The sequence below is a fragment of the Poromitra crassiceps genome, assembly GCF_964638095.1.
Source record: "Poromitra crassiceps genome assembly, chromosome: 2".
Classification (NCBI taxonomy): Eukaryota; Metazoa; Chordata; class Actinopteri; order Beryciformes; family Melamphaidae; genus Poromitra; species Poromitra crassiceps.
In genome coordinates this window covers 59,019,290-59,044,950 of record NC_139624.1, presented here as the reverse complement: position 1 = coordinate 59,044,950, position 25,661 = coordinate 59,019,290, and the positions used below count along the sequence as shown (strand labels likewise).

The 25,661-nt window shown below is 42.4% G+C and overlaps 1 protein-coding gene across 1 annotated transcript in view; it reads left to right on the top strand.

The window, feature by feature from the left end:
- Positions 1-25,661, top strand: part of pwp1 (PWP1 homolog, endonuclein) — a 76,280-nt gene that overhangs the window by 38,201 nt on the left and 12,418 nt on the right. Inside the window, exons 7-14 of the mRNA XM_083660220.1 lie at positions 2,189-2,319; positions 3,401-3,468; positions 19,632-19,728; positions 19,819-19,880; positions 20,035-20,146; positions 22,288-22,378; positions 25,039-25,160; positions 25,480-25,585. Of these exons, the coding sequence (XP_083516346.1) occupies positions 2,189-2,319; positions 3,401-3,468; positions 19,632-19,728; positions 19,819-19,880; positions 20,035-20,146; positions 22,288-22,378; positions 25,039-25,160; positions 25,480-25,585 (789 nt within the window). The remainder of the gene's footprint in view (positions 1-2,188; positions 2,320-3,400; positions 3,469-19,631; positions 19,729-19,818; positions 19,881-20,034; positions 20,147-22,287; positions 22,379-25,038; positions 25,161-25,479; positions 25,586-25,661) is intronic.

Genomic DNA, 25,661 nt, shown 5'->3' with positions numbered 1-25,661 from the left:
ATTATGTGTCAAAACCAGTCAAGCAACTATAGATATCTAGTTGTTCAGCTGATGACGAACTGAATCTAGTGGCAACAGTCCGGTAAAATCCGACACTTGCATTTCAGTTCTGGCCTTTGATCTACAAGTGATAGAAGCGTGGTTGACATAGCCGCATTTACTACCTCAATCCATAGATTACAGGGCCATTTAAACATAAGAAATCCATTAACTCATTCATGGCCAGTTTAGGACTGCCAATATTTAGCACAGGCCAAAGATTTTCATAATTGTTGGTCATCTTTCAAGACCCACAGTAAATTATCTATTAGCACCAAAGTGATTTGCAATACCTCAAAATGAAGATGTACGTCTCTGGGTTCACCAGGAAAAAAAAAGTGAGCTTTTAGCATGTTCTGTACTCTACTTATAGCCATTTATATACACCCTGTTTTCACCAAAAAGGTCTCTCGGAGAAGAGAAACAGCAGAAAAGGCAATTTTTGTAAAAGACACAATCTCAGGCAGAACTCGCTCTCAATTCTTTTATTTTGAACTGTATTGACATCAGACATGTAAATATTATTCATTATGACACAAATGACAAAAAATATATATATATATATATATATATATATATATATATATATATATATATATATATATACATGAAGTGCTTTTTTTACATTCAACAATACAGTTTACTCAGTGTGAGTGAGTGTACAGACAGACAGACAGACAGACAGACAGATAGACACACACACACACACACACACACACACACACACACACACACACAGAGAGAGTTCTGTCCACAGCTGCTGCTGGATCGCACCTCCTTCCCCCGCAAATTAGCATAGGAGGGGAACACCAAACTGGTTTGAGATCAGCGTCTAGCCTCCTCTGCCTCTGCTGCATCGTTTTCCTCCTCTCGTTCGGGCTGGGACGAATGCTGCGACATACAATCCATGGCTGCGACACAGGAACGGGTCCGGCTTGGCTTTGGGACCAGGCGCTGGAACCGGATCGATCATGTTCGTCACGGGTTTGACTACTGCGAACAACTCAATCCAGGTTCGCCCTGCAGCAAGGCGAGCAGTGCAGCGCGCCGAGGGGCGTTTCAATGGCGTTTCTCCTCTCTACAAGGAAGCGCGTTTCTCTGTTTTTCCTCCTGCTCATTTCAAAACAACAGCTGCGGTATGTGTTTGATCGCGTGTTGTCGGCTTGGCTTTGAGGCTAGGGACCTGATATGTCACAGGCTGGGGAAGTGTTTGAACTACGCGCTGCACTAATAAAAACAAAAACACGTCAAACACGTCATTGGCCCTCTGGGCTATTCCTGATAACACGTCAAAGACGTCTTTGGCCATGAATGAGTTAAGAATTGAGTAGAAGGTGTGGGAACCTGAGTATTATTCAGCATTATTTTCTACCGTAAGCCCCGAGTAGATTTCTCAATGTCAGTCCGTCGGGTCCTGCTCAGCCCGGCGGGTTTGGGTCGACACGGGCTAAGACGATAAAGAAAAAGTTAGACAAGGGAGGGGGAGAAGTTTAAGTCAGAAGTTTGGAAAACTTTTGATGCTGTGGTGGAGGAAAACGGCGAGAAAATGCAAGGTGCTCTTCAAACAGGACTCCATGAAGACCGGCACCGCTTCCCTCAGCCGCCATACCTGCTGCGCTGCCACCCCTTCTTCAGGTCAGAAATCGAGGTCTGCTTTTGTCACGAGTGCAGCTGAAGTCCCTCTCGCCATCAAGCAGACAGTGATGGAAGCATGTGTCTTTATATGTGCGCCAAACACACCAGGCAGGCCGTTTTACGCATTTGAGGGAAAAGGGGAAAAATGACGAATGCTGGCAGGAAAAAAAATAGATACTCACAATTCTCTAATGAATTATTGGACCAAATTGGTCGGATTTAATTTATATAATTTAATAGAAACTAATAAAAAAAACTGATAACGAAAATGTGTGCTGGTGGAACGAAATTTGCTTGAAAGAGTGCAGCATCTGTATGCTGCGTAATTACGCACCCAGCGCTGCATCGGAGATGCAGGAGAGAGAGCCCGAAAAAGAATAAGCATACCATAATATCTCATACCGAAAAGGAATAAGCATACCATATACCGTCCATATCTATTTTTCCATCTAACATCCACAAATCGTTGTACTGTAACCGACCTGACCTTGATTTTTATGAGTCTTCTCTGCAGTAAACTATGTTGCTGTGGGCAACATGACGCCGCAGATCGACATTTGGGACTTGGATGTGGTGGACTGCTTGGAGCCAGTCTTCACCCTGGGGAGTAAGAAGGCCTCCAAGAAGAAGAAAAAGAGCAAAAAGGTACAAGCCTGGTCGGTGTCTCATAGTGTTATGCTAGCATCTCTATAGTGAGAATCAAGTGTTAATCACTCTGATTAACACTTAAACCAGCCGCTTGAATACTTAGCTGAAACACTGGAAAACACTGGGACCAGTTTACTTCTTGAAACTTTACCAGTTTAAACACTCAACACCGGGAACAGTAATATCCCTGCGCAGCAACCTGTAGCACCTACCCCTATGTATACCCCCCCACGTACGTACATACGTACGTACAGTACGTACACACACACACACACACACACACACACACACACACACACACACACACACACACAATTTGATGTATGCTTCCTGGAAAATAACTGCAATATCTGACTCAAAGCCTCGTTCACATGAACATGAACATGAACCATTGTTTACGTGAACAGTAAACAATGGTGCAATATCTGTAAATATTTAGTCTTTGTTTATGATCCTGTGTGGCTTATTTATACATGTACTGTACATATACATTCTTTCATATATACATATTTAAAATAGACACTTGACACCGCACTTATTGTATAGGTAGTAGTTAAAGCAACATTTTGTAAATGTTTGAATGTACCTGTGCTTTGTTTTTAACTTGTACATGCCTTTTTTTGTGTGTGTGAGTACTCTGAGAGCAACACAAACCGGAGTCAAATTCCTTGTATGTGTACTGTACATACTTGGCCAATAAAGCTGATTCTGATTTTGATTAACTTTTACTTCAATCAGGTCACGGTTAAATTGTAAGTAATTGGTTAACTCTAGCATTTTGTCAGTTACTTATTTCAGTCTTGCTTAGGTATAAGAACCCAAAAAGAAGACCCAAAATTAAATGTTTGAATTGCACAATAATTTACTACTGAGGACACTCAGTCTCTTGGATTGAGTCAGTTGAAAAGAAATTGAAGCATAATATGGTTATAATCCAATTTGGTGACTTGGGATTTCGGAAAGATTTTTTCCCTCACTTTCGTTTTTTAATCTTTGACATAGTTTTTCGTAGAGGTTCCTACGTTTCCCTCTTGCACACTTTCTTGAACACATTCCTCCTTGTTCCTGTTGATGGCAGGCAGCAGCAGAGCCTGTAGAGGGACACACAGATGCAGTACTGGACTTATCCTGGAACAGAGTGGTCAGGTCAGTGATCTGAGGCTAATCCAACACTTATCTACTCTACATGTATAGTATTATTGAAGTGCGTAAATTAACATTTTCTTATCCTATCCATATCATATTCTTTTACACTTTAGACCTGTGTGCCAGAACTGCATTGCACTTAAGTTATGTGTCTGATGCTTGCTTGTGGAATTTGTGTCATATAGATTTGTCTGCTTATCCTTCATGCATTTTCAGGGGTGTACGCTTACTTTATTAGGTAGTAGCACTGGTGCTATCAAGCAAAACATTTCAGTACCACAAAGAAAAATTGGGTAGCACACACAGGTGGTGGTTAAACACATGCTTGCTGTTAAAAAAAAATGTTTTTTTGTTTTGTTTTTTACATATTTTATTTTCAGTTTTATATTAATACTTAAAGACAAACAGTCATGAAACTTAAAAAACAATAACAATAACGCGACAACCACAACAACAATAACAAAGACAAGAAAAATTAAAACAAAACAAGACAAAAAGGGAGCTACCAGACATATAGTACTGATTAAGTTTGCGGTATGTTTCAGAAGGTTACAATCTCAGGTATACAGAGTGAAGGTAGGATGGTTACATGAGTTATTACATTACAAAGTGGTTATTTATCTTTTAAGATAATCAACAAATGGACCCCATATTTTCAAGAATTTATTTGGCACTTTAGATTTGTGATAACTAGGGATGTCACAATATATCGTCCCACAATATATAGCAATATCAAAACGTGACAATATGTATCGTTGAGATGAAATCTCATATCGCGAGAAAAAGAAGCTGAACATGGTGGCACTGATTGCATGCTCACTCTCCTTTTCATTGCTTTGTTTGACGAGGGATGTTACAGACACGGAGGATGAAAATAGTGAAATTACTCAAATTAGCGTGGAGGATGCCCCCTCAACTTACAAATCGATCGCAAAAAAATTAAAATATCGTATCGTTATCGTGAACCCATTATCGTGTATCGTATCGTGAACTGAGTGTATAGTGACACCCCTAGTGATAACGTATTCTCTCCATCTGTATAATTATGATCATTTCGTTAAGCCAATTCTGAAAACAAGGGGTGCAGGCGACTTCCAGTTTGTCAAAATATTTTTTTTGGCAGCCACCATGCCCAGCATCAGTGCTGCTTGTTCGTCTACTGGGTAGCTTAAAGCCCCAATCAGTAAGATTTTTGACATTTTTTATTGTAATATAAGATCTTTTTAGTCTTAGGACATGGTAGATTGACTGGTAATAGGGAGACTCTCGGCTTTATTTATCCCACACCGCCCTCCATTGGCCAGCACTGGGACTAAGCAGTTTGCTGTCAGCGTCCCGTGTCAATAAAATCGAAAAAAAGAAAAGGATGTGCGCATGCGCTGTACAGCGTAAGCGCTGTCTGCCTGAAAGCAAGGAAGTAACTCGATTCGGATTTGCTACGAAAATGATGTTTCACGGAACTATGGATTATTATTTCATCACGTGGTGAGTACCCGATGTCACAACATGTACATAGAGCTTTCTGGCGCTGTGTTTTGTTGACTTTGAACGGCGATATCGTTATCGATACTAATGCACGCAGAGGGCGCAGTTGGAAAAGTTACTGAATGGGGCTTTAAAGCAGCTTCTGAAAAACCAAAAAGTACTAGCTCTGGGTCAGGGGGAATGTCCTCTTCGTAGACCCAGGAAAACCACTGAAATATGTTGTGCCAGAACTCATTTAAATGCAGGCAGAGCCAAAGAAGATGTGATAAGGAGCCCTCTGCACCCTTGCATCTGTCACATAATTGAGACAATGATGGATAAATTCTGTGTAATTTACCTTGAATTGAATAAGTTTGTACCTGACATTGAATCGAGCAAGTTTGAATTCTAGACAAACCTTGGGCCCAAATGTCACCAGACACCTCAAGCCCCAGTTCAGCGGACCAAGCTTCTTTCAAATGGTTGGAGGGCACATGAGTAATAAATAGATATACAAAGCGTGATTTCAAATGTTTGAGTCTGGAGGAAGCTGCAGGAGCTCATAGAATGGGCAACTCCCTGGCAAGGTTTCAAAATTAGGGATTATTTCTTTAATATAATGTCGAATTTGGAAGTAATGAAAAAGGTGGGAATTCGGAATATTGAATTTTGTTTTCAACTGATGAAAAGAGGCGAACTGACCATCTATATATAGATGGTCACAAGTCCCCTGTCCCTCCAGACAGCAAACGCCCCATCTGTCTGAGACAACAAAAACATGTGGTTGTGGCATATGGGAGTGTGTACAGAAACATTTGGCAATTTGTTGACACTTCTAATCTGGTTCAAAATCTTGAGAGAGTTTCTTAAAATAAAATGATTGCCAATCAATTTACCTGTGGATTCAGTCATGGAGAAAAGCAAAGTAGAAAGAGAGGAATTTGTCACCCATGTAGCTTCAATGTTCAGCCACAAGGGGGCATTACTAGCCTAGTGTGTCACCTGGAAGTCCCAACTTCCAATAAGTCAATGCCCTGGCATTTGCTGCCCAGTAATAGTGTCTAAATACCGGAAGGCCTAATCCACCCTCATCTGTTGACTTTTGCAGATATGTTTTTGCTATGCTATGAGCTTTATATCCCCAGATAAATGGAAGGACAATGGAGTCTAATTTATTAAAAAAAGATGAACACAGGAAAATTGGCAAATTCTGAAACAAATACAGAAATCTAGGAAGGGACACCATCTTGATTGCATTTACATGTATATGCCCCACCATAGACAAGGGCAGGATCCGCCACTTCTCTATATTCAATTTGAGCTTTGTGACCAAGTCGACATAGTTGAGTTTATATAAAAGTTTGGGATTACGGGGTATTCTAAGTCCTAAATATGTAAAGTGGTCATATACAATTTTGAATGGTAGAGCAAGGAGGAAATCAGAGTCTAAGCTGTCTGTTAAAGGCATGAATTCACTTTTACCCCAATTAATAGTGTATCCAGAGAGTTTGCCAAATGCTTCAATAAAATCTAACAAAGGAGGAACAGAAATTTCTGGATTCATGAGGTATAATAATGTGTCATCTGTGTAAAGGCTAACACGGCTTTCCAGGCTTCCTATCTTGATACCTCTGATATCGGGGTGGCTCCTGATACCTATTGCAAGGGGTTCTAGGGCTAGATAGAAAAGTAAAGAAGAGAGCGGATCCCCCTGTCTCATCCCCCTCTGTAAGGCCAAAGGCCCAGATTTGTCATCGTTGGTAAGAATACAGGATGATGGACAAAGATATACAAATTTTACCCAAGCAATAAAGGAATCCCCAAACCCAAATCTTTGGAGCGTCTCAAACATGTATGGCCACTCTATCTGATCGAACGACTTTTCGGCATCTAGAGACAAAATGGCCACTTTGGAGTCCCCTGCCTGGTTGCTGTATAGATTGTTAAGGAGCCGGCACACATTACTAAATGAAAATCTACCTGGAATAAACCCTGTTTGGTCAGGATGTATGCTTGATGAAATATGTCTTCCCAATCTATTAGCTATTACTTTTGTGACAGATTTTTGGTCGAACTTGAGGAGAGCGATGGGTCTGTAACTGCTAGGGCTGGCACGGATCGATCCGTACGGATCAGCCCCCACGGTTCGGAACGCGGTTCGGAACGTCCGTGGTCCACAATTCGTGTATATTCAATAAACACCTAGTCTGTGAGCAACCAGGGGTTAAAGTGCCAACAGTAGGCTTGTTTGGGCAGATCAAGCTTCAATTCAAGTTATACAGGACTGTGGTCTGATATTAATATGTTATGATATTTAGTACACACTTTTTTATGTTTTTCTTTTATTCAGTTTTATTTCTGTTTTTAATTTATTGATTGTGTATTGATAAGAGGTGACATCATGTTTACAAGCTCTCTCGGGTTTTTTAGATGTTCACCTGCACAATATGTAGGCAAATGTTTATGTTTGTTATATTATGTTTTAAATGAGTGCAAACAAATAAACTTAAACTTAAACTTAAAACTTAGTATGCTCGATGTTAGATGTCAGTTTGGCGTCAACTAAAAAATAATCAATTCTTGTGTACGACTTATGGACGTCATCAATCATCAATGTTTGGACCATATACAGTGTAACAGGTAATGAATGTATACTTCCAGTAATCATGATATATCTATTTGGGTCTGTGGTAACAGAAACAAGCTGGAATGGAATGTTCTTGCGAAAAAGAATAGCAACCCCACAGGCTTTAGATGTGAAAGGGGACTGGTACAAATGGGAGATCCAGTTAGCTCTCAGTCGTCTCTGCTCTGTTACTTTAATATGCGTCTCTGGTAAAAGGATGATGTCGGCTTTGAGGGACTTTAAATTAGCAAACACTTTGCCTCATTTGATCGCACTATTAAGGCCACGAACATTCCATGAAACCAATGTTATGTTACTCATCCACCTGTTTTATACTATTATATCCTGACATGTATACCTGATAATAAAGGCAGTGTGTAAGGGCATACCGACATGAAAACAAACCATAAAAATAAACAATAAGTCTGGCAGCACATAACAACATTAAACATAAACACATCCCAACCCCTCCCCCACAGAAACTTCCCCAAACAAAGAATCCTTTTCCCCATCTGACTTATCAAGGACCGTCGGGCATATAGCATGGCACCTAACACCTGACTATTAGACCCCTCACCTGCACACTCACACACCTACACAATTGGACCAGCCACACACGTCTCCCAAAACTGCACGCACACACACACACACACACACACACACACACACACACACACACACACACGAGCGCGTGCATGCATGCACACACAACAAAACAAATAAAATCAAAAACACAAAACACACTCACTTTCAAGGCTGCTCGGCTGCAGTGGCATCACCTAGAAAGTACCTGTGGGTCACAATATAGCAGCAAAGATAGACTCCGCCATAGACCACTGCTGTTGATTTTTTTTTTTATGTTGAAATAAAGCAAAATTTGCCACTGTGGTTATGGTAATATTCGAGCCATAAGGCAATAAGGCCTATCTAGACCCACTAATTGAGTGAACATATCAGCATGATGAAAAAAAGAAAGAAAATGAAATGAAAGCAGTGGCCTGTATAAGTCAGAGGCGTTTCAGTTCAGTAATTTTACTGTATAGAAAAAAGTAAAAAAAATGAAAATAAAGTCAGGCGTGACTTATTGTGATGATCATAGCAAATTACATTTAATCATATAGCCCTAATTATATGGTCACTGTCGGAGGCAGAGCCCTCCAAAGATATTTCACCCGAGCAATAACATCTGTACTCCAAATAGACAGCCTCCTCTTGTTCAATCAAGTGTCTAGTCGTCTCGTCCCTCAGGAAGCTGTGGTCCCGGCAGTCACATCTTGTTGATAAAGTCCAGGGCCTTTTTTGGGTCGTCAAAGCGCCATTCCGCTCCACTGGCTAGGAAAATCTTGAGATTGGCCGGGTACATAAGAGCAAATTTAGCGCCTCGCTCATGTAGCTTCTTCTTACATTCCCTAAACTTTTGGCGTGTCTTGACAGCTCTCGTGTAGTCAGGGAAAATCCCGATCTTGTGGTCCATCCAGCTGATATCACGTTTCTCTCTCACTAAGCGTTGAATCTGAGACATGTCTCGGAAACACAGGAATCTGGCAATTATAGCCCTCGCTGGTCGGCCATCCTGATGCGGGCCCCGCGTGTGGTGTGCACGCTCAATGACGAGTCCTTTCAAAAACTCAGTTCCCAAAAGCTCCGACAGCACTTTCTCCAGGAAATCAGCAGCCTTCCCTTCCTCGCAGCCCTCGGGAAAACCTCTGAATCGTAGGTTGTTTCTTCTCCCTCTGGACTCTAGGTCATCAACCCATTTTCGCATTTGCTCCATCTGAGAAGTAGGAACCGGAGGGTCGCCCTTGGCAGCCTCAGCGGCGTCCTCCAGCAAGGAAAGCCGGGACTCGGCGTTATCCAGGTGCTCCGACATGACTGACAGTTTCTCCTCGATCGCAGAAGTTGACTTTTTAATATCCGCCAGGGCTGCTTTCTGGTTAACATCCATCTGCTTCAGTAGTTGGTGCATGCTTGCCATTTCAGTGGCGAGGCTGTCTTCAGGAGCAGATGCGCCATCTTCGCTATTGTCTTTTCCGCCGCTCTGGTCAGAGTTTTTCAGCGGTTTCTCTTTACGTGGCGGCATGTATATCAATAAGTAGCGTCAATATTGATCGTTAATAATAATATAACGCTAATTGCCGCCAGTTAACCCGCAGGTTTAGTGGTTTTAAAGCAGGTAAATTACACTGTGATGCCAGGAGTTCTCAGCCTAAGCACCCATCCACCAGACCAGAAGTCTACCTGCTGTTAAGATTTTTAATGGTGGGGGCACGGTGGCGCAGTGGTAGCGCTGTCGCCACACAGCTATAAGGTCCTGGGTTCGATTCCCACCTGGGACGCTGTGAGCGTTGAAGGAGTGCGTGCCCGTCCGCATGTCCTCAAGTGCCCACCGCCCTGGATGGGGTTGTCAAAAAGGGCCTTTCTGTGTGGAGTTTGCATGTTCTCCCCGTGCCCCTTGGGGGTTTCCTTCATATAGGAACCCCTCACCAAAACATGCAATAACCTGGTCGCTGAAGTGGTGCCTCCTCTGGTCATTCAAGGGAGGGGAACTCATTGGAATACCGTGATCCTCCCACATGCTATGTCTTACCGGTGAAGCTTCCCCTGTCAGGTGAAAAGAAGTGGCTGGCTACTGCCCATGTCTCGGAGGAAGCATGGAGCCAGTTTTGGCTCTCCCCAGATCGGCAGAGGGTTGAGCAGCAACCAGGATAAATAAATAAAAAATTAGCACTACTGGGGGATAAAAATGGGCTAAAAAAATCTGTGGGGGGGGGGGGATTAATGGTAGCGTACTACTAGTTAGTTACTGATACTGCTTATTGATCTGGTACTTTAACGGTATTCTTTTCAGTTGTTTTTGTTAAATTAACTATAGAAACAGTTGCAAAATCTATGTAAAATACGTGTTTATGTCAGCCATTCCCAACCTGTGGGCTGCAAAGGTATTGCAAGTGGGCCGCCAAATCATTTGCAAAACATTACAATCTTCGTGATCTTTTTATTATTATTATATACTAGCAATGTACCCGGCGTTGCCCGGGCTAAATAGTGACAAAGCAATACAACTGCGTCTTTTGCTTGGCCGGAAATTATGGTGGTGTCCAGTAGAGCTGGGTATTGGTTCAAATTTCAAGAATCGATTCGATTCCGATTCACAAGGTTGCGAATCGATTAATTTCGATATATGTTTCAACTACCACACACAGCATAATATTTTAGCCTGTTTATAAAAAATAAAAAATAAAAAAATCGATCTCTGGACATATGAATCGATAATCAAGGATTCAAATAAAATCGATTTTTTGAACCCAGCCCTAGTGTCCAGATGGTTTCCAGGATTATACAACCTGCCTTGATCGTCCCCGCGTCCTAACCCACCACCATGCAAATATTTAGTCCAATCCAACCTGCGGTGTGGGCATAAGGTGGCTTCCAGGATTTTCCAGGACCTTCCAGGTGGTTACAGGACTTGATGACGTGCTCATGACCTTCCCAGGATCAGAACCCCCCGCCATGCAACATTGCAGCCCAATCTGACATGGGGTGGGTGTGAGGTGTTTTCCACTTGGTGAAGCGCCTATGACCTTCCCCTGACAGGCAAAATTTCAGGCCAATCCATCATGGGGTGTGGGCATGAGGTGTTTTGCAGGACTTTCCAGGTGGTTGCAGGACTTGATGACATGCCCATTAACTTCCCCAGATCATTACCCCCGCCATGCAAAATTTTAGGGGAATTTCAGGCCAACTTCAACTTTATTGTGTAGATACAGCAGGGCTATAATAATTATATTTTTCCAGGCAGGTTTCCTACAGTAACACTACCTGTATAAACTAGGGATGGGCATTTCTAGCAAAAACACTATTCGAAATTCGCTGGCCAAAGTCGACTTACTCATTGAGTGCCAATGACGACTTTAGTCGTCAATTCATTTAGTGACGTAGAGTGCCATTGACGACTAAAGTCGTCAATTGCGTTTTTTGACGGGGGGATGTCGATCTAAGCCTCTTACATCACCTCTTACAATATGGGAGCTATTGAATGTGTCTAACCTATTTTACAGAACCCTTAGGTGGCGACAGTGCTCTCCAGATTAGAGAAATGTCCGAAATATAGCCTGAAAAAGCCCCCTGATCAAAGAGAAAGCGCTCATGCTGCAGCCCAGAGCCATGTAGATTGCTCTGGCTGCAACTGAGAACTGACGGTGCCTGGCAACAGCAGTCAATCCGCGCACACAACTGAGCTCCTCTGCCTCTGTCTGTCTGTCTGCATAGTTTCTTCACACGATTAGCCGCCAGAAAGGCAGCACCCGACGCCGAAGTGCCAACCCTTATCCCTGCAGTCCGGCTTGGCATTTCCTTGTCGTTGTCGCGTTGCCTGGGAGGCGGCGCACAAAAAGCACTCCGAAAATAGACGCTGGGTGCGTGAGGCTGTGTGTTACTAGTGTGGGGAGGAGTTTGTAGCTGAGGGGGGGAGAGGGGGGTGGGGCACCCAGGGCAGCACACAACTACACCACGTCACTACATCAGAAAATATTAGCTAGAGTCAGTGAATGTGCTTGAAATGCTGCATTTCACAAAAGGCTGAATATCTCAGCTTCTAGATAGAAATGCCTGTATTTGCTGTTTTTGACCTATCTTCTCCGGCTGATAACTAAAGAACGGAAAATGGTATCAATAAACTTTTTTTTGCTGATGATACAATAGAGTCTCCTTGTTCTTTTTGCGTGTTCGGTGTTTACATAGTAATATCACACAATATTCTGTGGGCCTCGAGAAATCACTGAAAACACTCTGAAACTCTGGCACTGGGAGCGTCCGTTCTCCAAAAGTGGCTGGCACTCAATGAGTTAATTGAAATTCGAAAAAAAAAAAAGTTAAAAAAAAAAAAGTTAAAAAAAACAAAAAACAAAAAAAAAAATCTATTTTTTTTTTTTTTTTTTTTTTTGTGAGTGAAATGTTGCATTGTCTCCCCTGATTCTAAGTATAGTCGAATCGCTTGGTTTGAGCAAGTAAAACAATTTTTATAAGCATTTTAAGCAAGGTTTATGGAAAAATGAATGGCAGATGAAATCCCATGAAGAGGGAGAGGTTGCTTATAAAAAAAAAATGTACTTGCTCAAACCAAGCGATTCGACTATACTTAGAATCAGGGGAGACAATGCAACATTTCACTCACACAAAAAAAAAAAATTATTGATTTTTTTTTTTTTTTTTTCAATAAACAAATTTCGACTTTCAATAATAAAAGTCGACCTTGATAATAACAACGATTATTCGAAAATTCGAAATTCGATGCCCATCCCTAGTATAAACATTGTGAAAATGTTCTGATATACAGCAGCAGGGCTATAACTATGTTTTTCCAGTCGAGTTTCCTACCTGTATAACCGTAGTTGTGAAAACGTGTATCTGATATAGTCGCATGTCATCATTTGCGTGGAAGAACTTCAGGAGTGAAGAAGGCTAATAGTTTGTTCCACTGCAGCATAATGACTGGCACGCTGTTGTGCAAAAAGGCGAACAACTTCGCCCCTCGCCTTCATTATAGTGTTTGTGGGCGATACAGAAGAAATGGCTGCAGCTTTGCCTCCCATTCAGTGGCGTTTGACATGCATGTAACCGACATGCTGTGCACATAACGAACGTAGCCAACAACAGCTTGCTAACGTAGCTAACAGCTAGCTAACGCCATGTAGTGATCCGACTGGTAGCCGTCCTAACTGTAACAGTTCCACAATGTAATGTGTTGAAAGCAATGGTTGAAAGTCAACAAAAGCATTGTGGCGTGTAATTCCCGCAGATATGGTGTGGTTCAGCTCTCTGGTTGAAGCGCAACAATATGGGCGACCTGTGAGAGGCAGTAATGCACTGCAATGCATGGAGTCTGCCGGAAAGGCGTAGAAGAAGAATCGAGGGATCCTCTAAAGGGGCAGCGTCACAGAATAGTTTTGAAGGTTTTGGCATTAAATTTAGTTTCCAGGATTTTCCAGGTGGTTGCAGGACCTTCCAACCTGCCCATGTCCTTCCCCGGATGATAACCCACCTCCATGCAAATGTTCAGCCCAATCGGACCGGCGGTGTGGACGTGTATAGCCGACAGACACACAGAGGGACAGACAACGTCAACTTTATTATGTAGATACTAGAAACAGAGCACGCTCCTTTCTACCGTCCCTCACCACGCCCGCAGAGCTGAGCTGGCAGTGGTCATTCCTACCGTGCCTCAGTCGTCATCGTCCTCCTTCCCCACCTCCATGTTTGCTTTCATCCCTTCAATACTACAACTAACTATAGCTATTGTATTTGTGTGTGTGTGTGTGTGTGCGCGTGTGTGTGTGTGTGTGTGTGCGCGCGCACTGCACACTGGACAGAGACATGTAGTACACGAAAATGAAACGTATGTCTCATGTGATTCAATGTTTTTTTATGCTCTTGCATGTTTTTATGTTTGCATCTTAGACCACCTGAATATTCCTATGGGATAATAAAGTTTACCTTGACCTTTTTATGCCTCCGCCGGCGATAGCCAGGCCAGAGGCATTATGGATCCGGGTTGTCCATCCGTACGCATGTCCGTCAGTCCGTACGATGTTCGTTAACGCGATATCATCAAATTTGCCTTAAACATCCACTTACACTTACTCAAACGCCATTTTCAAGCTTGTTAACGCGATATCTCAGGAATGCCTTGATGGAATTTCATCAAATTTGCCTCAAACATCGACTTGGACTCTAGGATGAACTGATTCGATTTTGGTGGTCAAAGGTCACTGTGACCTCTCGAACGCCATTTTCAAGCTTGTTAACGCGATATCTCAAGAATGCCTTGACGGAATTTAATCAAATTTGCCTCAAACATCGACTTGGACTCAAGCATGAACTGATTAGATTTTGGTGGTCAAAGGTCAAGGTCACTGTAGTCTCGCTAGCCAGCCTCTCTTCCTTTCCCTCCAGAGAGTCTGGCGTCGCAGGTTTCCATTGTGGGATTGCGAAAGAAATGCTCTGTTTTGGTAAACCAATCAGCCTCGTCTTGGGCGGTGCTTAGCGTTAGTGCCCTTGGAAAATAGTTTTGGGGTGGAACTTGTGCCGAGCAGGCCTTCTTTATTGCACAATCAAAATTTTCTTCAAAACTTGCCATTTTCAGCATGTAGCAACGAGTTAGCCTGTAGGTTTCTGCCGTTAGCTTTCTACGCTAGCTAGTTAGCGTTCGGCGGGAGCATTACAGCGACACACATGGGAGCGGAAGCCGCTCTGATTGACATGGTCGGAGCCAATGAACAGAGCGTGAGAGCTTGCAAGCGGGGGAGCGGATATCCTGCTGCCACCGAAACAGCCGCTCGAATGGGAGAGCAGCTTTAGAGCAGGGGCGGGCTGATCCCTGTTGCCTGTTTCCACAACGCCAGACTCTCTGACGGAAAGGAAGAGAGGCTGGCTAGCGAGACTAAGGTCACTGTGACCTCTCGAATGCCATTTTCAAGCTTGTTAACGCGATATCTCAGGAATGCCTTGACGGAGTTTCATCAAATTTGCCTCAAACATCGACTTGGACTCGAGGATAAACTGATTAGACTTTGATGGTTAAAGGTCAAAGTTCAAAGTCACTGTGACCTCACACACCCAATTTCCAAGCTCTGTAACGCAACGTCTCAGGAGTGCCTTGACAGAATTTCTTCCAATTTGCCTCAAATGGCGATTTCGACTCAAGAATGAACTAATGGCGGAGGCATAAATCCGCGGTGCAGTCGTTCTAGTTTGCAAATTGTCAGCAAAAAAGCTATATGACTCTGGCCACTTATCAATTATACGAGGGATCAGCCGAGCAGCATTTTGGTAAACAAACCGCATCACTGGGTGGCAACGGCAATGGAACCCTATGGAGCCCAAGTGGCGTGAGGCTAGAGCAGTGATACTCAACTCACGGCCCGCGGGCGCCCGCTGTGTGGCCTGCGATGGAATTGCCAAAAAAAAAAAAAGTTTGTTAAAAAAAAAAAAATGTTTTTTTTTTTACAGTGCACCTGAACGCAACATGCAAGATACCGGCTGAATAAGTGTCCAAATGTTCATGCCATTCTGGCCAATACTCCACTTCTGTTATAGCAAATTTTCAGTCTGGAATATGGAATATCTTTCAATAATCTATGATTTAGCTGCTAAATTGTCAAATACCGCCGTCTGCTCGCTACCCAGGCACTTATGTATGTACCGTAAATTCCGGACTATAAGCCGCACCTTTTTTCCCGTTTTTTGGCCTTTTTTGGCCCCTGCGGCTTATATAACTATTATCTATGGATTTTTTCAAAAAAAAAAAAAAAAAATCTCTCTTTTTTAGCACTCTTTCTAACTATAAATCCACTTCTGTTTTAATTTCCTCTCTTGCCCTCTTTTCACCACACTGTATGACACTGTGTGCACTGTAAAAAACAACACAGGTGGTGTTGTGTTATGTTGTTTTGTTGAAATGTTAATAAATGGGAGCTTCCTCAAACAGCCATCTCTTTCCCGACAATCCCCTCTGTGCATGAACCCTTACATATGGTAATTAAACATTAAAACACAATAAAAATAATAAAAATAATAAAAATAAAAAATAAACCATTAAAACACCCGCGGCTTATAGTCCGGTGCGGCTTATATAAGAAAAAAATAGTCAACTTTGCAGGTGCGGCTTATACACCGGTGCGGCTTATAGTCCGGAATTTACGGTACTTAACCTAACTAACTTAACCTGGTGTGCACAACATTGTCAGACTAAACTCCGGCTGACACCCCAAAAACATACAATCCGCTACAGAAAAATGTATATTGTTCATTAACTGGCCCCTGGCCTTCTATCATTTCACGAAAGTGGCCCCCGGGCAAAGCAAGTTGAGTATCCCTGGGCTAGAGTGTCCGAATCTAGCCGGTTAACTCTGTTTACATTTAAAAAACTGCGACAGTTCACACAACTTTAATACGACATGCATATTATCAAACTCTTGAGCTACTTCTGCTCTCACTCAGAATGTCAAAATATAAGCGATGTGATGTATAGTTTTTGAGATATTAACGTTTGTTTGGCACAACTCATACTATTAACTGCCGCGGGGTTCCGCATTTCTGGGTGGCAAGTGACGTCACGCTGATTCGTCCCATTAGCCTTGGCATGCATTTTGTTGTGGCATTGATTCCAATGGGAAATGAGCAAAGTGAATCTTGGGATTTGAAGGCATTTGAAAGCAACATATGCTGGACCAGGAGGAGGACTGAATGTTATTTTCCAGGTGGTCACCGTCTTTATGCACTCAGTCCATAAAATGACCTTTAAGCAAATCTGAAGACTGCCATCAACATTGTCAAGCACATGTTGCTGGTTGTTTTTTATTTCCACATAAAAAGATAACATATCAGTCGCACTTAATTTCCCATCACTGATGTGATGCATTAATATCTAATAATTTTGATGGCTCAGTCCATCCACTCCTTTCCCTCTTCTATACAGAAAATGCCATGTTTGCTTTCATCCCTTCAATACTACAACTAACTATAGCTATTGTATTTGTGTGTGTGGGTGTGTGTGTGTGTGTGTGTGGGTGTGTGTCCAGTGTGCGCGCACTGCACGCTGGACAGAGACATGTAGTACACGAAAATGAAACGTATGTCTCATGTGATTCAATGTTTTTTTATGCTCTTACATGTTTTTATGTTTGCATCTTCGACCACCTGAATTTCCCTATGGGATAATAAAGTTTACCTTGACATTGACCTTTTTATACCTCCGCCGGCGATAGCCAGGCCGGAGGCATTATGGATCTGGGTTGTCCGTCCGTACGTATGTCCGTCCGTCCGTACGATGTTCGTTAATGCGATATCATCAAATTTGCCTTAAACATCCACTTACACTCAAGGATGATCTGATTAGATTTTGGTGGTCAAGGTTACTGTGACCTCTCGAACGCCATTTTCAAGCTTGTTAACGCGATATCTCAGGAATGCCTTGATGGAATTTCATCAAATTTGCCTCAAACATCGACTTGGACTCAAGGATGAACTGATTCGATTTTGGTGGTCAAAGGTCACTGTGACCTCTCGAACGCCATTTTCAAGCTTGTTAACGCGATATCTCAGGAATGCCTTGATGGAATTTAATCAAATTTGCCTCAAACATTGACTTGGACTCAAGCATGAACTGATTAGATTTTGGTGGTCAAAGGTCAAGGTCACTGTGACCTCTCGAACGCCATTTTCAAGCTTGTTAACGCGATATCTCAGGAATGCCTTGACGGAGTTTCATCAAATTTGCCTCAAACATCGACTTGGACTCGAGGATAAACTGATTAGACTTTGATGGTTAAAGGTCAAAGTTCAAAGTCACTGTGACCTCACACACCCAATTTCCAAGCTCTGTAACGCAACATCTCAGGAGTGCCTTGACAGAATTTCTTCCAATTTGCCTCAAATGGCGATTTCGACTCAAGAATGAACTAATGGCGGAGGCATAAATCCGCGGTGCGGTCGTTCTAGTTTATTTTTATTTTTTTAATATATATTTTTTATTTTTTATACAAACACACATACACTTACAACACTTAAGAGGAAGGGGTACACTCATCGCTCATTTTTACCGTACCTCGTCGGTTTGCCCTCGAGGTCTCGCTTGCAGACGCAGCTCGGCCACTGCACAACCTTGCCCACAGCTTGCCCTCTACGCAGCCTTGCCTGCTCAACTGCAGTTGTGTGCCGCCACGCCATCTGCCCTTCAATTATAGTCGTGCTGATATGAGAATACATTTCTCCATTGTTGAATGATAACATTATTTATATTGTAATCAATTATTTGTTAATTAGCCTTTTGCAGACACCCCCTAACTTTTAGTGTCTGCTTCCTTTGTGGGGCTGATGGACAGCTCCTTTTATCGTTAACACATTCACTGCCAGCCGTTTTTCAATACTGTAGTTAGCTTCTGCCAAGGTTTTTTTTTGAGGATTCTGGCTCATCTTTCAAGAGCCGAGGATTCGTTTCTGTTAGGATTTTGTGAACACACAATATCTCAAAAGAACTAATAGAATGTGTGCTTTCTCTGTCTAAAAGAGTTAGTTTGTAGAGTTAGTAGTTATGTAAGCATTAGCAGTTGAATACAGCATGGTTTCAGCGTCTGAAAATTTATTCTGAGATAAACGGCTTTTTGTGAAATTCGATAGAACAGTCACTTTAACCATTCATTTTTGGCATCAGTAAGACGTCAGACATCTAAACAATAGTTTTGAACAGTCATTTCCTCCATAACAGCAGGAAACACCCCTCTCCTTCAAACTCCTCCCTCCGTGTGTGTTCTTCTTGGCTGCAGCGGGCGTGTCACAAGCTCGTTTCTGTTGCTGCTGTAACCTCGCGTCACCAGGCTCACTGCTTTGCTGCTGCTGTGCCTGTCTGCTGGCGGCCGCTGTGCAAGTCTGGATATGGGCTCGCTCGTTTCTTGGAGTTTCGGTTGAGAGCTTTGATGAAGCTTTTGCGATTCTGGTCATATTTATGCTGCGTGTTTCAAAGTGTGTTCCACCCGTAATCTATTATGCAAATTTGCAATCCCGCACCGCCAGCAATCAGCGTGAAAACGAAAGCGTTTTCGCCAATCCATTTTCATGAGAATGGCTTCCTCACACTGCTTTTTGCTTGCCTTCCTCTAGTCAGGAGAGCACTGTCGCCACTTAGTGGGTCGGTGGAATGGGTTGTACACGTTCGGTGGCTCCAATATTTATATAAGAGATGTAAAAGGGTTAGATGCACATCCCACGGTCAAAAAAAAATAAAAATAAAATTTGACGTAAAAACACGTCATTGGCAGTCAACCGTTGGATTTTGTTTGACGTAAAAACACGTCATTGGCAGTGAACGTGTTAAAATAAAAAGTGCTCTGAGAACACATTATTTGGCCTCTGTGCTGTTTATGGTAGGATGTGGGCTGTAAAAACAAATTTGATTTTCAAGTGGGCCATGATGGGCCTGAAAAAGGTCGGGAACTGCTGGTTTATGTATTTGTGTATGTTTCTGGTGCAATGGAAATTGCCTCCATGAGGACATTAAGTATTTTGCTTCTCTCAACAGGAATGTCTTGGCCAGTGGCTCAGCAGACGAAACCGTTATCTTGTGGGATCTGTCTCAATGCAAACCAGCCACGACTCTGCGCCGGCACAGCGATAAGGTATTAAACAAAGATTATGATGAATTCATTCATACTGTATATTTACGGTAGTCTTTTTGGCTTCTTGTAAACAAGTCTGGTCTCTTTCAGGTTCAAACATTAGCATTCCACCCCTTTGAGGCTCAGACACTGATATCAGGATCATATGACAAGTACGTTTCATTCAATATTGTCATTGCTTTTGAATATAAAATGAGGTAAACAAAAACGAAAACTAGATGTGTCAATTTTATGAATTGTTACTGCTGACCGTTGAGCTGTTTCCCATTCAGAGTGAGTTTCAGCCTGAGTCTGTCTCCAATGCAGGACGGCTGTCCTGTATGACTGCCGCAGTCCAGACAACAGCTACCGTACCTGGAGGTTCAGCGGCCAGGTGGAGCGACTGGTCTGGAACCACTTTTCACCCTGCAACTTCCTGGTAGGTGGTCACTGCCGCCTCCTCACTTTACAGAGGATGATATCTGGGCAACCTTTGGAGGCAATGGTGATGGGAAAATACATGGGAAATACACAACAAAATGTATTTGCTCATTTTGGAGGCATACAGGGCATATACTAACTGTGGAAACATTAAAATCATTTTGGAGGCATACAGGGCATATACTAACTGTGGAAACATTAAAATCATTTTGGAGGCATACAGGGCATATACTAACTGTGGAAACATTAAAATCATTTTGGAGGCATACAGGGCATATACTAACTGTGGAAACATTAAAATCTCGCCTCCCGTCTTTCTTCAATTGTTAATACACTGGAATGCAAATTATTTGTCAATGAGTGACAGTTACAATGGTGTTTTCAGAACCATGACAATGCCTCCAGCAGTGATGAGTTTCTCCCAGCTTACAGCCAAATGACACATGCACTCTGCATACTGCCAAATGGGACACAATCAATGGGCTTTAAATAATAAGGGTTTGTTGCAAAGTTGGTCTTATAATTAAAATAAATTGCCAATAGCAGATTGCAATTCCAATACCATGCTTTTAACCAGTATGTCAGCCCAGCCTGAAAGTCATCTCTGTGTTTTGGTTTTTAAAATCAAATTGCTGCCTGTTTATCAAAGCCTTGATGTTTCTGCTGGCTTTTCTTCAGCTTCACCCCACACCCGAATTAATGACAGAATTGGTAAACTAACCCTAAAAGAGTGGTTATCCCAGGCGGTAAACTAACTAACCCTAAAACAGTGTTTATCACAGGCTGCAAACTAACCCTAAAACAGTGTTTATCCCAGGTGGTAAACTAACCCTACCAGTGTTTATCCCAGGCTGCAAACTAACCCTAAAACAGTGTTTATCCCAGGTGGTAAACTAACCCTACCAGTGTTTATCCCAGGCGGTAAACTACCCCTAAACAGTGTTTATCCCAGGTGGTAAACTACCCCTAAAACAGTGTTTATCCCAGGTGGTAAACTAACCCTACCAGTGTTTATCCCAGGTGGTAAACTACCCCTAAAACAGTGTTTATCCCAGGTGGTAAACTAACCCTACCAGTGTTTATCCCAGGTGGTAAACTAACCCTAAAACAGTGTTTATCCCAGGTGGTAAACTAACCCTACCAGTGTTTATCCCAGGCGGTAAACTACCCCTAAACAGTGTTTATCCCAGGTGGTAAACTACCCCTAAAACAGTGTTTATCCCAGGCGGTAAACTACCCCTAAACAGTGTTTATCCCAGGTGGTAAACTACCCCTAAAACAGGTTTATCCCAGGCGGTAAACTACCCCTAAAACAGTGTTTATCCCAGGCGGTAAACTACCCCTAAACAGTGTTTATCCCAGGTGGTAAACTACCCCTAAAACAGGTTTATCCCAGGCGGTAAACTAACCCTAAAACAGTGTTTATCCCAGGTGGTAAACTACCCCTGAAACAGTGTTTATCCCAGGTGGTAAACTAACCCTAAAACAGTGTTTATCCCAGGCGGTAAACTAACCCTAAAACAGTGTTTATCCCAGGCGGTAAACTACCCCTAAACAGTGTTTATCCCAGGTGGTAAACTAACCCTAAAACAGTGTTTATCCCAGGCGGTAAACTAACCCTAAAACAGTGTTTATCCCAGGTGGTAAACTACCCCTGAAACAGTGTTTATCCCAGGTGGTAAACTAACCCTAAAACAGTGTTTATCCCAGGCGGTAAACCCTAAAACAGTGTTTATCCCAGGCGGTAAACCCTAAAACAGTGTTTATCCCAGGCGGTGGTATTGTCTGAGAAGCTCTCTGTTTGTCATGCCAACTCCCAGGCTTGCTGTTACAAACATGGATGTTTTCCAGATCTTTTGAGCCTTTCCACAACAGCATTGCATAACTGTGGTTTAGACACATAAACAAGCACATTTGTCCTTGGGTGTGACACTTCAGTTTCTGTCAGTAGCAGATTATTGATTATTTTCTTGGGTACTGGTTAGAGCACGAATAATTATCCATAGAAAAAGATGATTCAAGTACAAATTCACTGCCAAACTGTCACTTTTGTCATTGTGCATTTGACCTCTTTCAACCCTCTTCTATGTCATTTTCTCACAAGCTCAGTGGTTAAGTCCAGCTGTGGTTATGTTTCAGGCTAGCACAGAGGATGGCTTTGTCTACTGTCTGGACGCTCGTTCAGATAAACCTGTGTTCACACTGAAGGCACATGATGAAGAGGTGTCAGGTAGGTGAAATTGTGGATACGACGATCAAATATGAAAAATTGACAGTCCCAGAAACAATGTTTAGGCTTAGTGCCCCCCCCCCTCCCATTTATCTATTTTCATTCATAAGTGCAGAATATAAAAAACACAGCACCAATGCCTTAGCACAAGTCCCTCTGCAGTGTGCATTTTAAACCATTTCCAGGCTAAGAAATTAACTTGCTGGTGAAATTTTAAATATGCGAGTTAGTTTAAGTTATGCCCAAGTGTGATATGTTCCTTAGTTTTAGATATAACGGTCTTTTAGATACAGATGTTACTCATCTAACTTGGCCGTCTTACTGTCACATTTCCAAGGCGCTACCGTGGCCTTTTGTAAGGAACAAAGAAAAAAAAATCCACATGTATCTTTATTGGGTTATCCTTCTTAAACATACATTCTTCTGAGCGTATGATGTTACCCGGTTTTACATATTTAGAAAACACAAAAAGCATGGCATAATAGCCATGACATGAGAAACAAGTTCACATCGACATGGGAAGAGGGGGAAAAAACATACAAACCATAAAAAAGGGAGGAACGATGTAAGTATAGGCATATATACATGTACATATATACACACCCATATATATATATTTAGAACACGGCTCTCTTGAATACTCGATTCTGATTGGTCAATCAACAAGATTCACCGGTCATTATTTCTCGACAACCGACCGCTGCTCTGCCACACCTGGATTAATCAGTTGATAAGAGCCTTTTGTCAGCAGACACTACTAATTAGGCCAACCAGTTGCAGCTGTGGTGTCTTGTGTGCCAATTACGAATGAAACCGCTTTGTCGTTGAAAACGCTATTAAAAAATCTATTTGAATAATTATTTTTGTCAGATTATTGAATGATTTAGTTGTAGGCCGTGTTCTAAGTGGGATAATGTATAGTGAGCCGGTGATTACTGGGAAATAATGACCTTCAGGTGAATCATTAAGCCCTCCGCTGCGCGTCGGGCTCAATCATTCACCTGTTGGTCATTATTTCCCCCGTAATCACCGCCTCACTATACATTATCCCTTACATATATATACATAGACACACAGGGCTGCACGATCCATTGCGCACCAAGTCAAGAAACCCAGTTGCCTTTTATCATTGGGTTATACCCATCTCAATTGCAACAAATTATCAATACTCGCTCTGTAAAATGAATACTAAATCTGTCTAATCTTCTAAAGAAGGAATAGAGGTTAACAAAAGAGAGAATAGTATGTTCTGAAAAACAGACTTGATGTATTTCTAAGTATTTGGCAACCTTTTATTGAGTACATGAAAATATTAACCCTACCAACTGTGAACTTGCTATGACTTCTGAACTGGTTCCACTATATATTAGGTTAATAACACCTTAAAAAAAAAAAAAAAACTTGGTTGAGATATCTTACTGTACTTCATGAAATATTATTTTTATTTTTATTTTTTTCTTATTTTCCTTTTCCTTCTAGTAATTTCTATTACTGTTTTTTCTTTTTTGTCTTTAATGGGAATGAGTTGCATTATGTGTTGTTTTTTGTCTACATTGAAAACTAAAAAAAAAAAAAAAAAAAAAAGAGAGAATAGGATCCCAAGTTTTGTTGAAATGATCAGAGCAGCCCCTAATGCAGTACTTATTTTTCTCTAAGTATAAGAAGGACATTAAGGGTGCTTTCTAACTGCCGCCCCGGGAACCGTTCCCGAGTACACTTGTCCCCAAATTGACCCCAGTTTCGGAACATTTGACGAGTGTGAACGTTGCATTCCGCTCCATTCCGCGCCCGGGCGCGCAACAGGGAACCGTGACAGGATCCACTTGAAAAGGTGGTCTGGGGAGCGCTTTGGCGTGCCCGGGCACGGAACACTTGCGAGTGTGAAAGCCAACTATTCCGAACCACATAGACAACACATGGGAGAGGATAAACTCCAGGCATAGTTGATGAAGCAAGTGCACTCTGTTCCGTATCCGAGCGCAGAAGAAATATTGTAATGTGAAAGCTGACCAGCGGGGAAGGGGGGGCAATCTTTCCCGCGTGCGGAACAGAACAGAACGAAAGCAATCGTTCCCAGTGAGAAAGCAGCCAGTCTCTCAGCCAAGAGTTAGGAGATGGAGGCTTATGATCCTTCCACTGTATTGCTCTCCCTGATGGTGAAACATGAAAAGTCTTCAGGCTCAGGGACACCAAAAATGGAAATTAAAGGGCTAGCAACAACAGGTTTATTGAGGGCCCTTGAGAGTGTACTGACCAGAATGGACCCAGCTTCGGAGAGGAGAAAAACATGCGTGTGTGTGATTGGCTGGAGAAAGGGACCATCTAGCATACGCATCATTTGTGTCAAACAGTTCAAGTTTAGCTGCGGTCAGGTGTATCTTATGTAGGACCTTAAACTGTATCAGTGTCAGACTGGCACAGGATGAGGTGGTGTTGATCCTCTCAAGGGCCTCCTGCCACCATTCCGCTGAAAAGGTAGTACCAAGTTCCTTCTCCCAGGTATCAAAGAAAACATTTAAATAACAAAACCTCCCACTTTTACTGCTGTGGCAGTACTGCAGCAAAGTGGCCAAACTAACTGCGTAACAACTGTAGTAGACCTGGTGTATGCTAAAGATGATTGCACTATGAAAAACCACTACTATCCTATTTTTCTGCAGCTTTGAACCTTAGTAGCCAGATAAAAGGCTGCCTGGTCACCTCCTCAGCAGACAAACATGTGAAGATCTGGGACATCTTGAGCAACAAACCCAGTCTGGTGCACTCAAGAGATATGAAGATGGTATGTGTATGCAGGTCCTTAATTCACTTTAATTCTTTCATGCCTGTCAGTGAAGGAACAAGGACCATTTGAAAAACATTTTACTACGTCAATCAAAATTTCAGAGAATTTCTTTCCCCCAAAATAACTATTTTGTAAGTTATGCTTCGGGGGGGGGGGGGGGGGGTTAAATACTGCTTTACTTTCATGCAGTTAAGTATAGATGTTGCTTTTTCACATGTGGATGTCTTTTTTGTAGGGTAACTCCTCTGATAGGGATAGGTCATCTCCATGGCGATGAAGAGGTGTTGTAATTATGTCATTCCTCATCTGTAAACAGGGTGTGGTGTTCTGTGCCTCATGCTGCCCTGATCTGCCCTTTGTCTATGCCTTTGGAGGACAGAGGGATGGCTTGCGGGTTTGGGACATAAGTGATGTCGCCGCAGGTACAGTTCACACTAAACTGTCTTCCTTTATCTTCACAAGACACAGAAATCACAAAAATACTGTTTGACAGCTTGT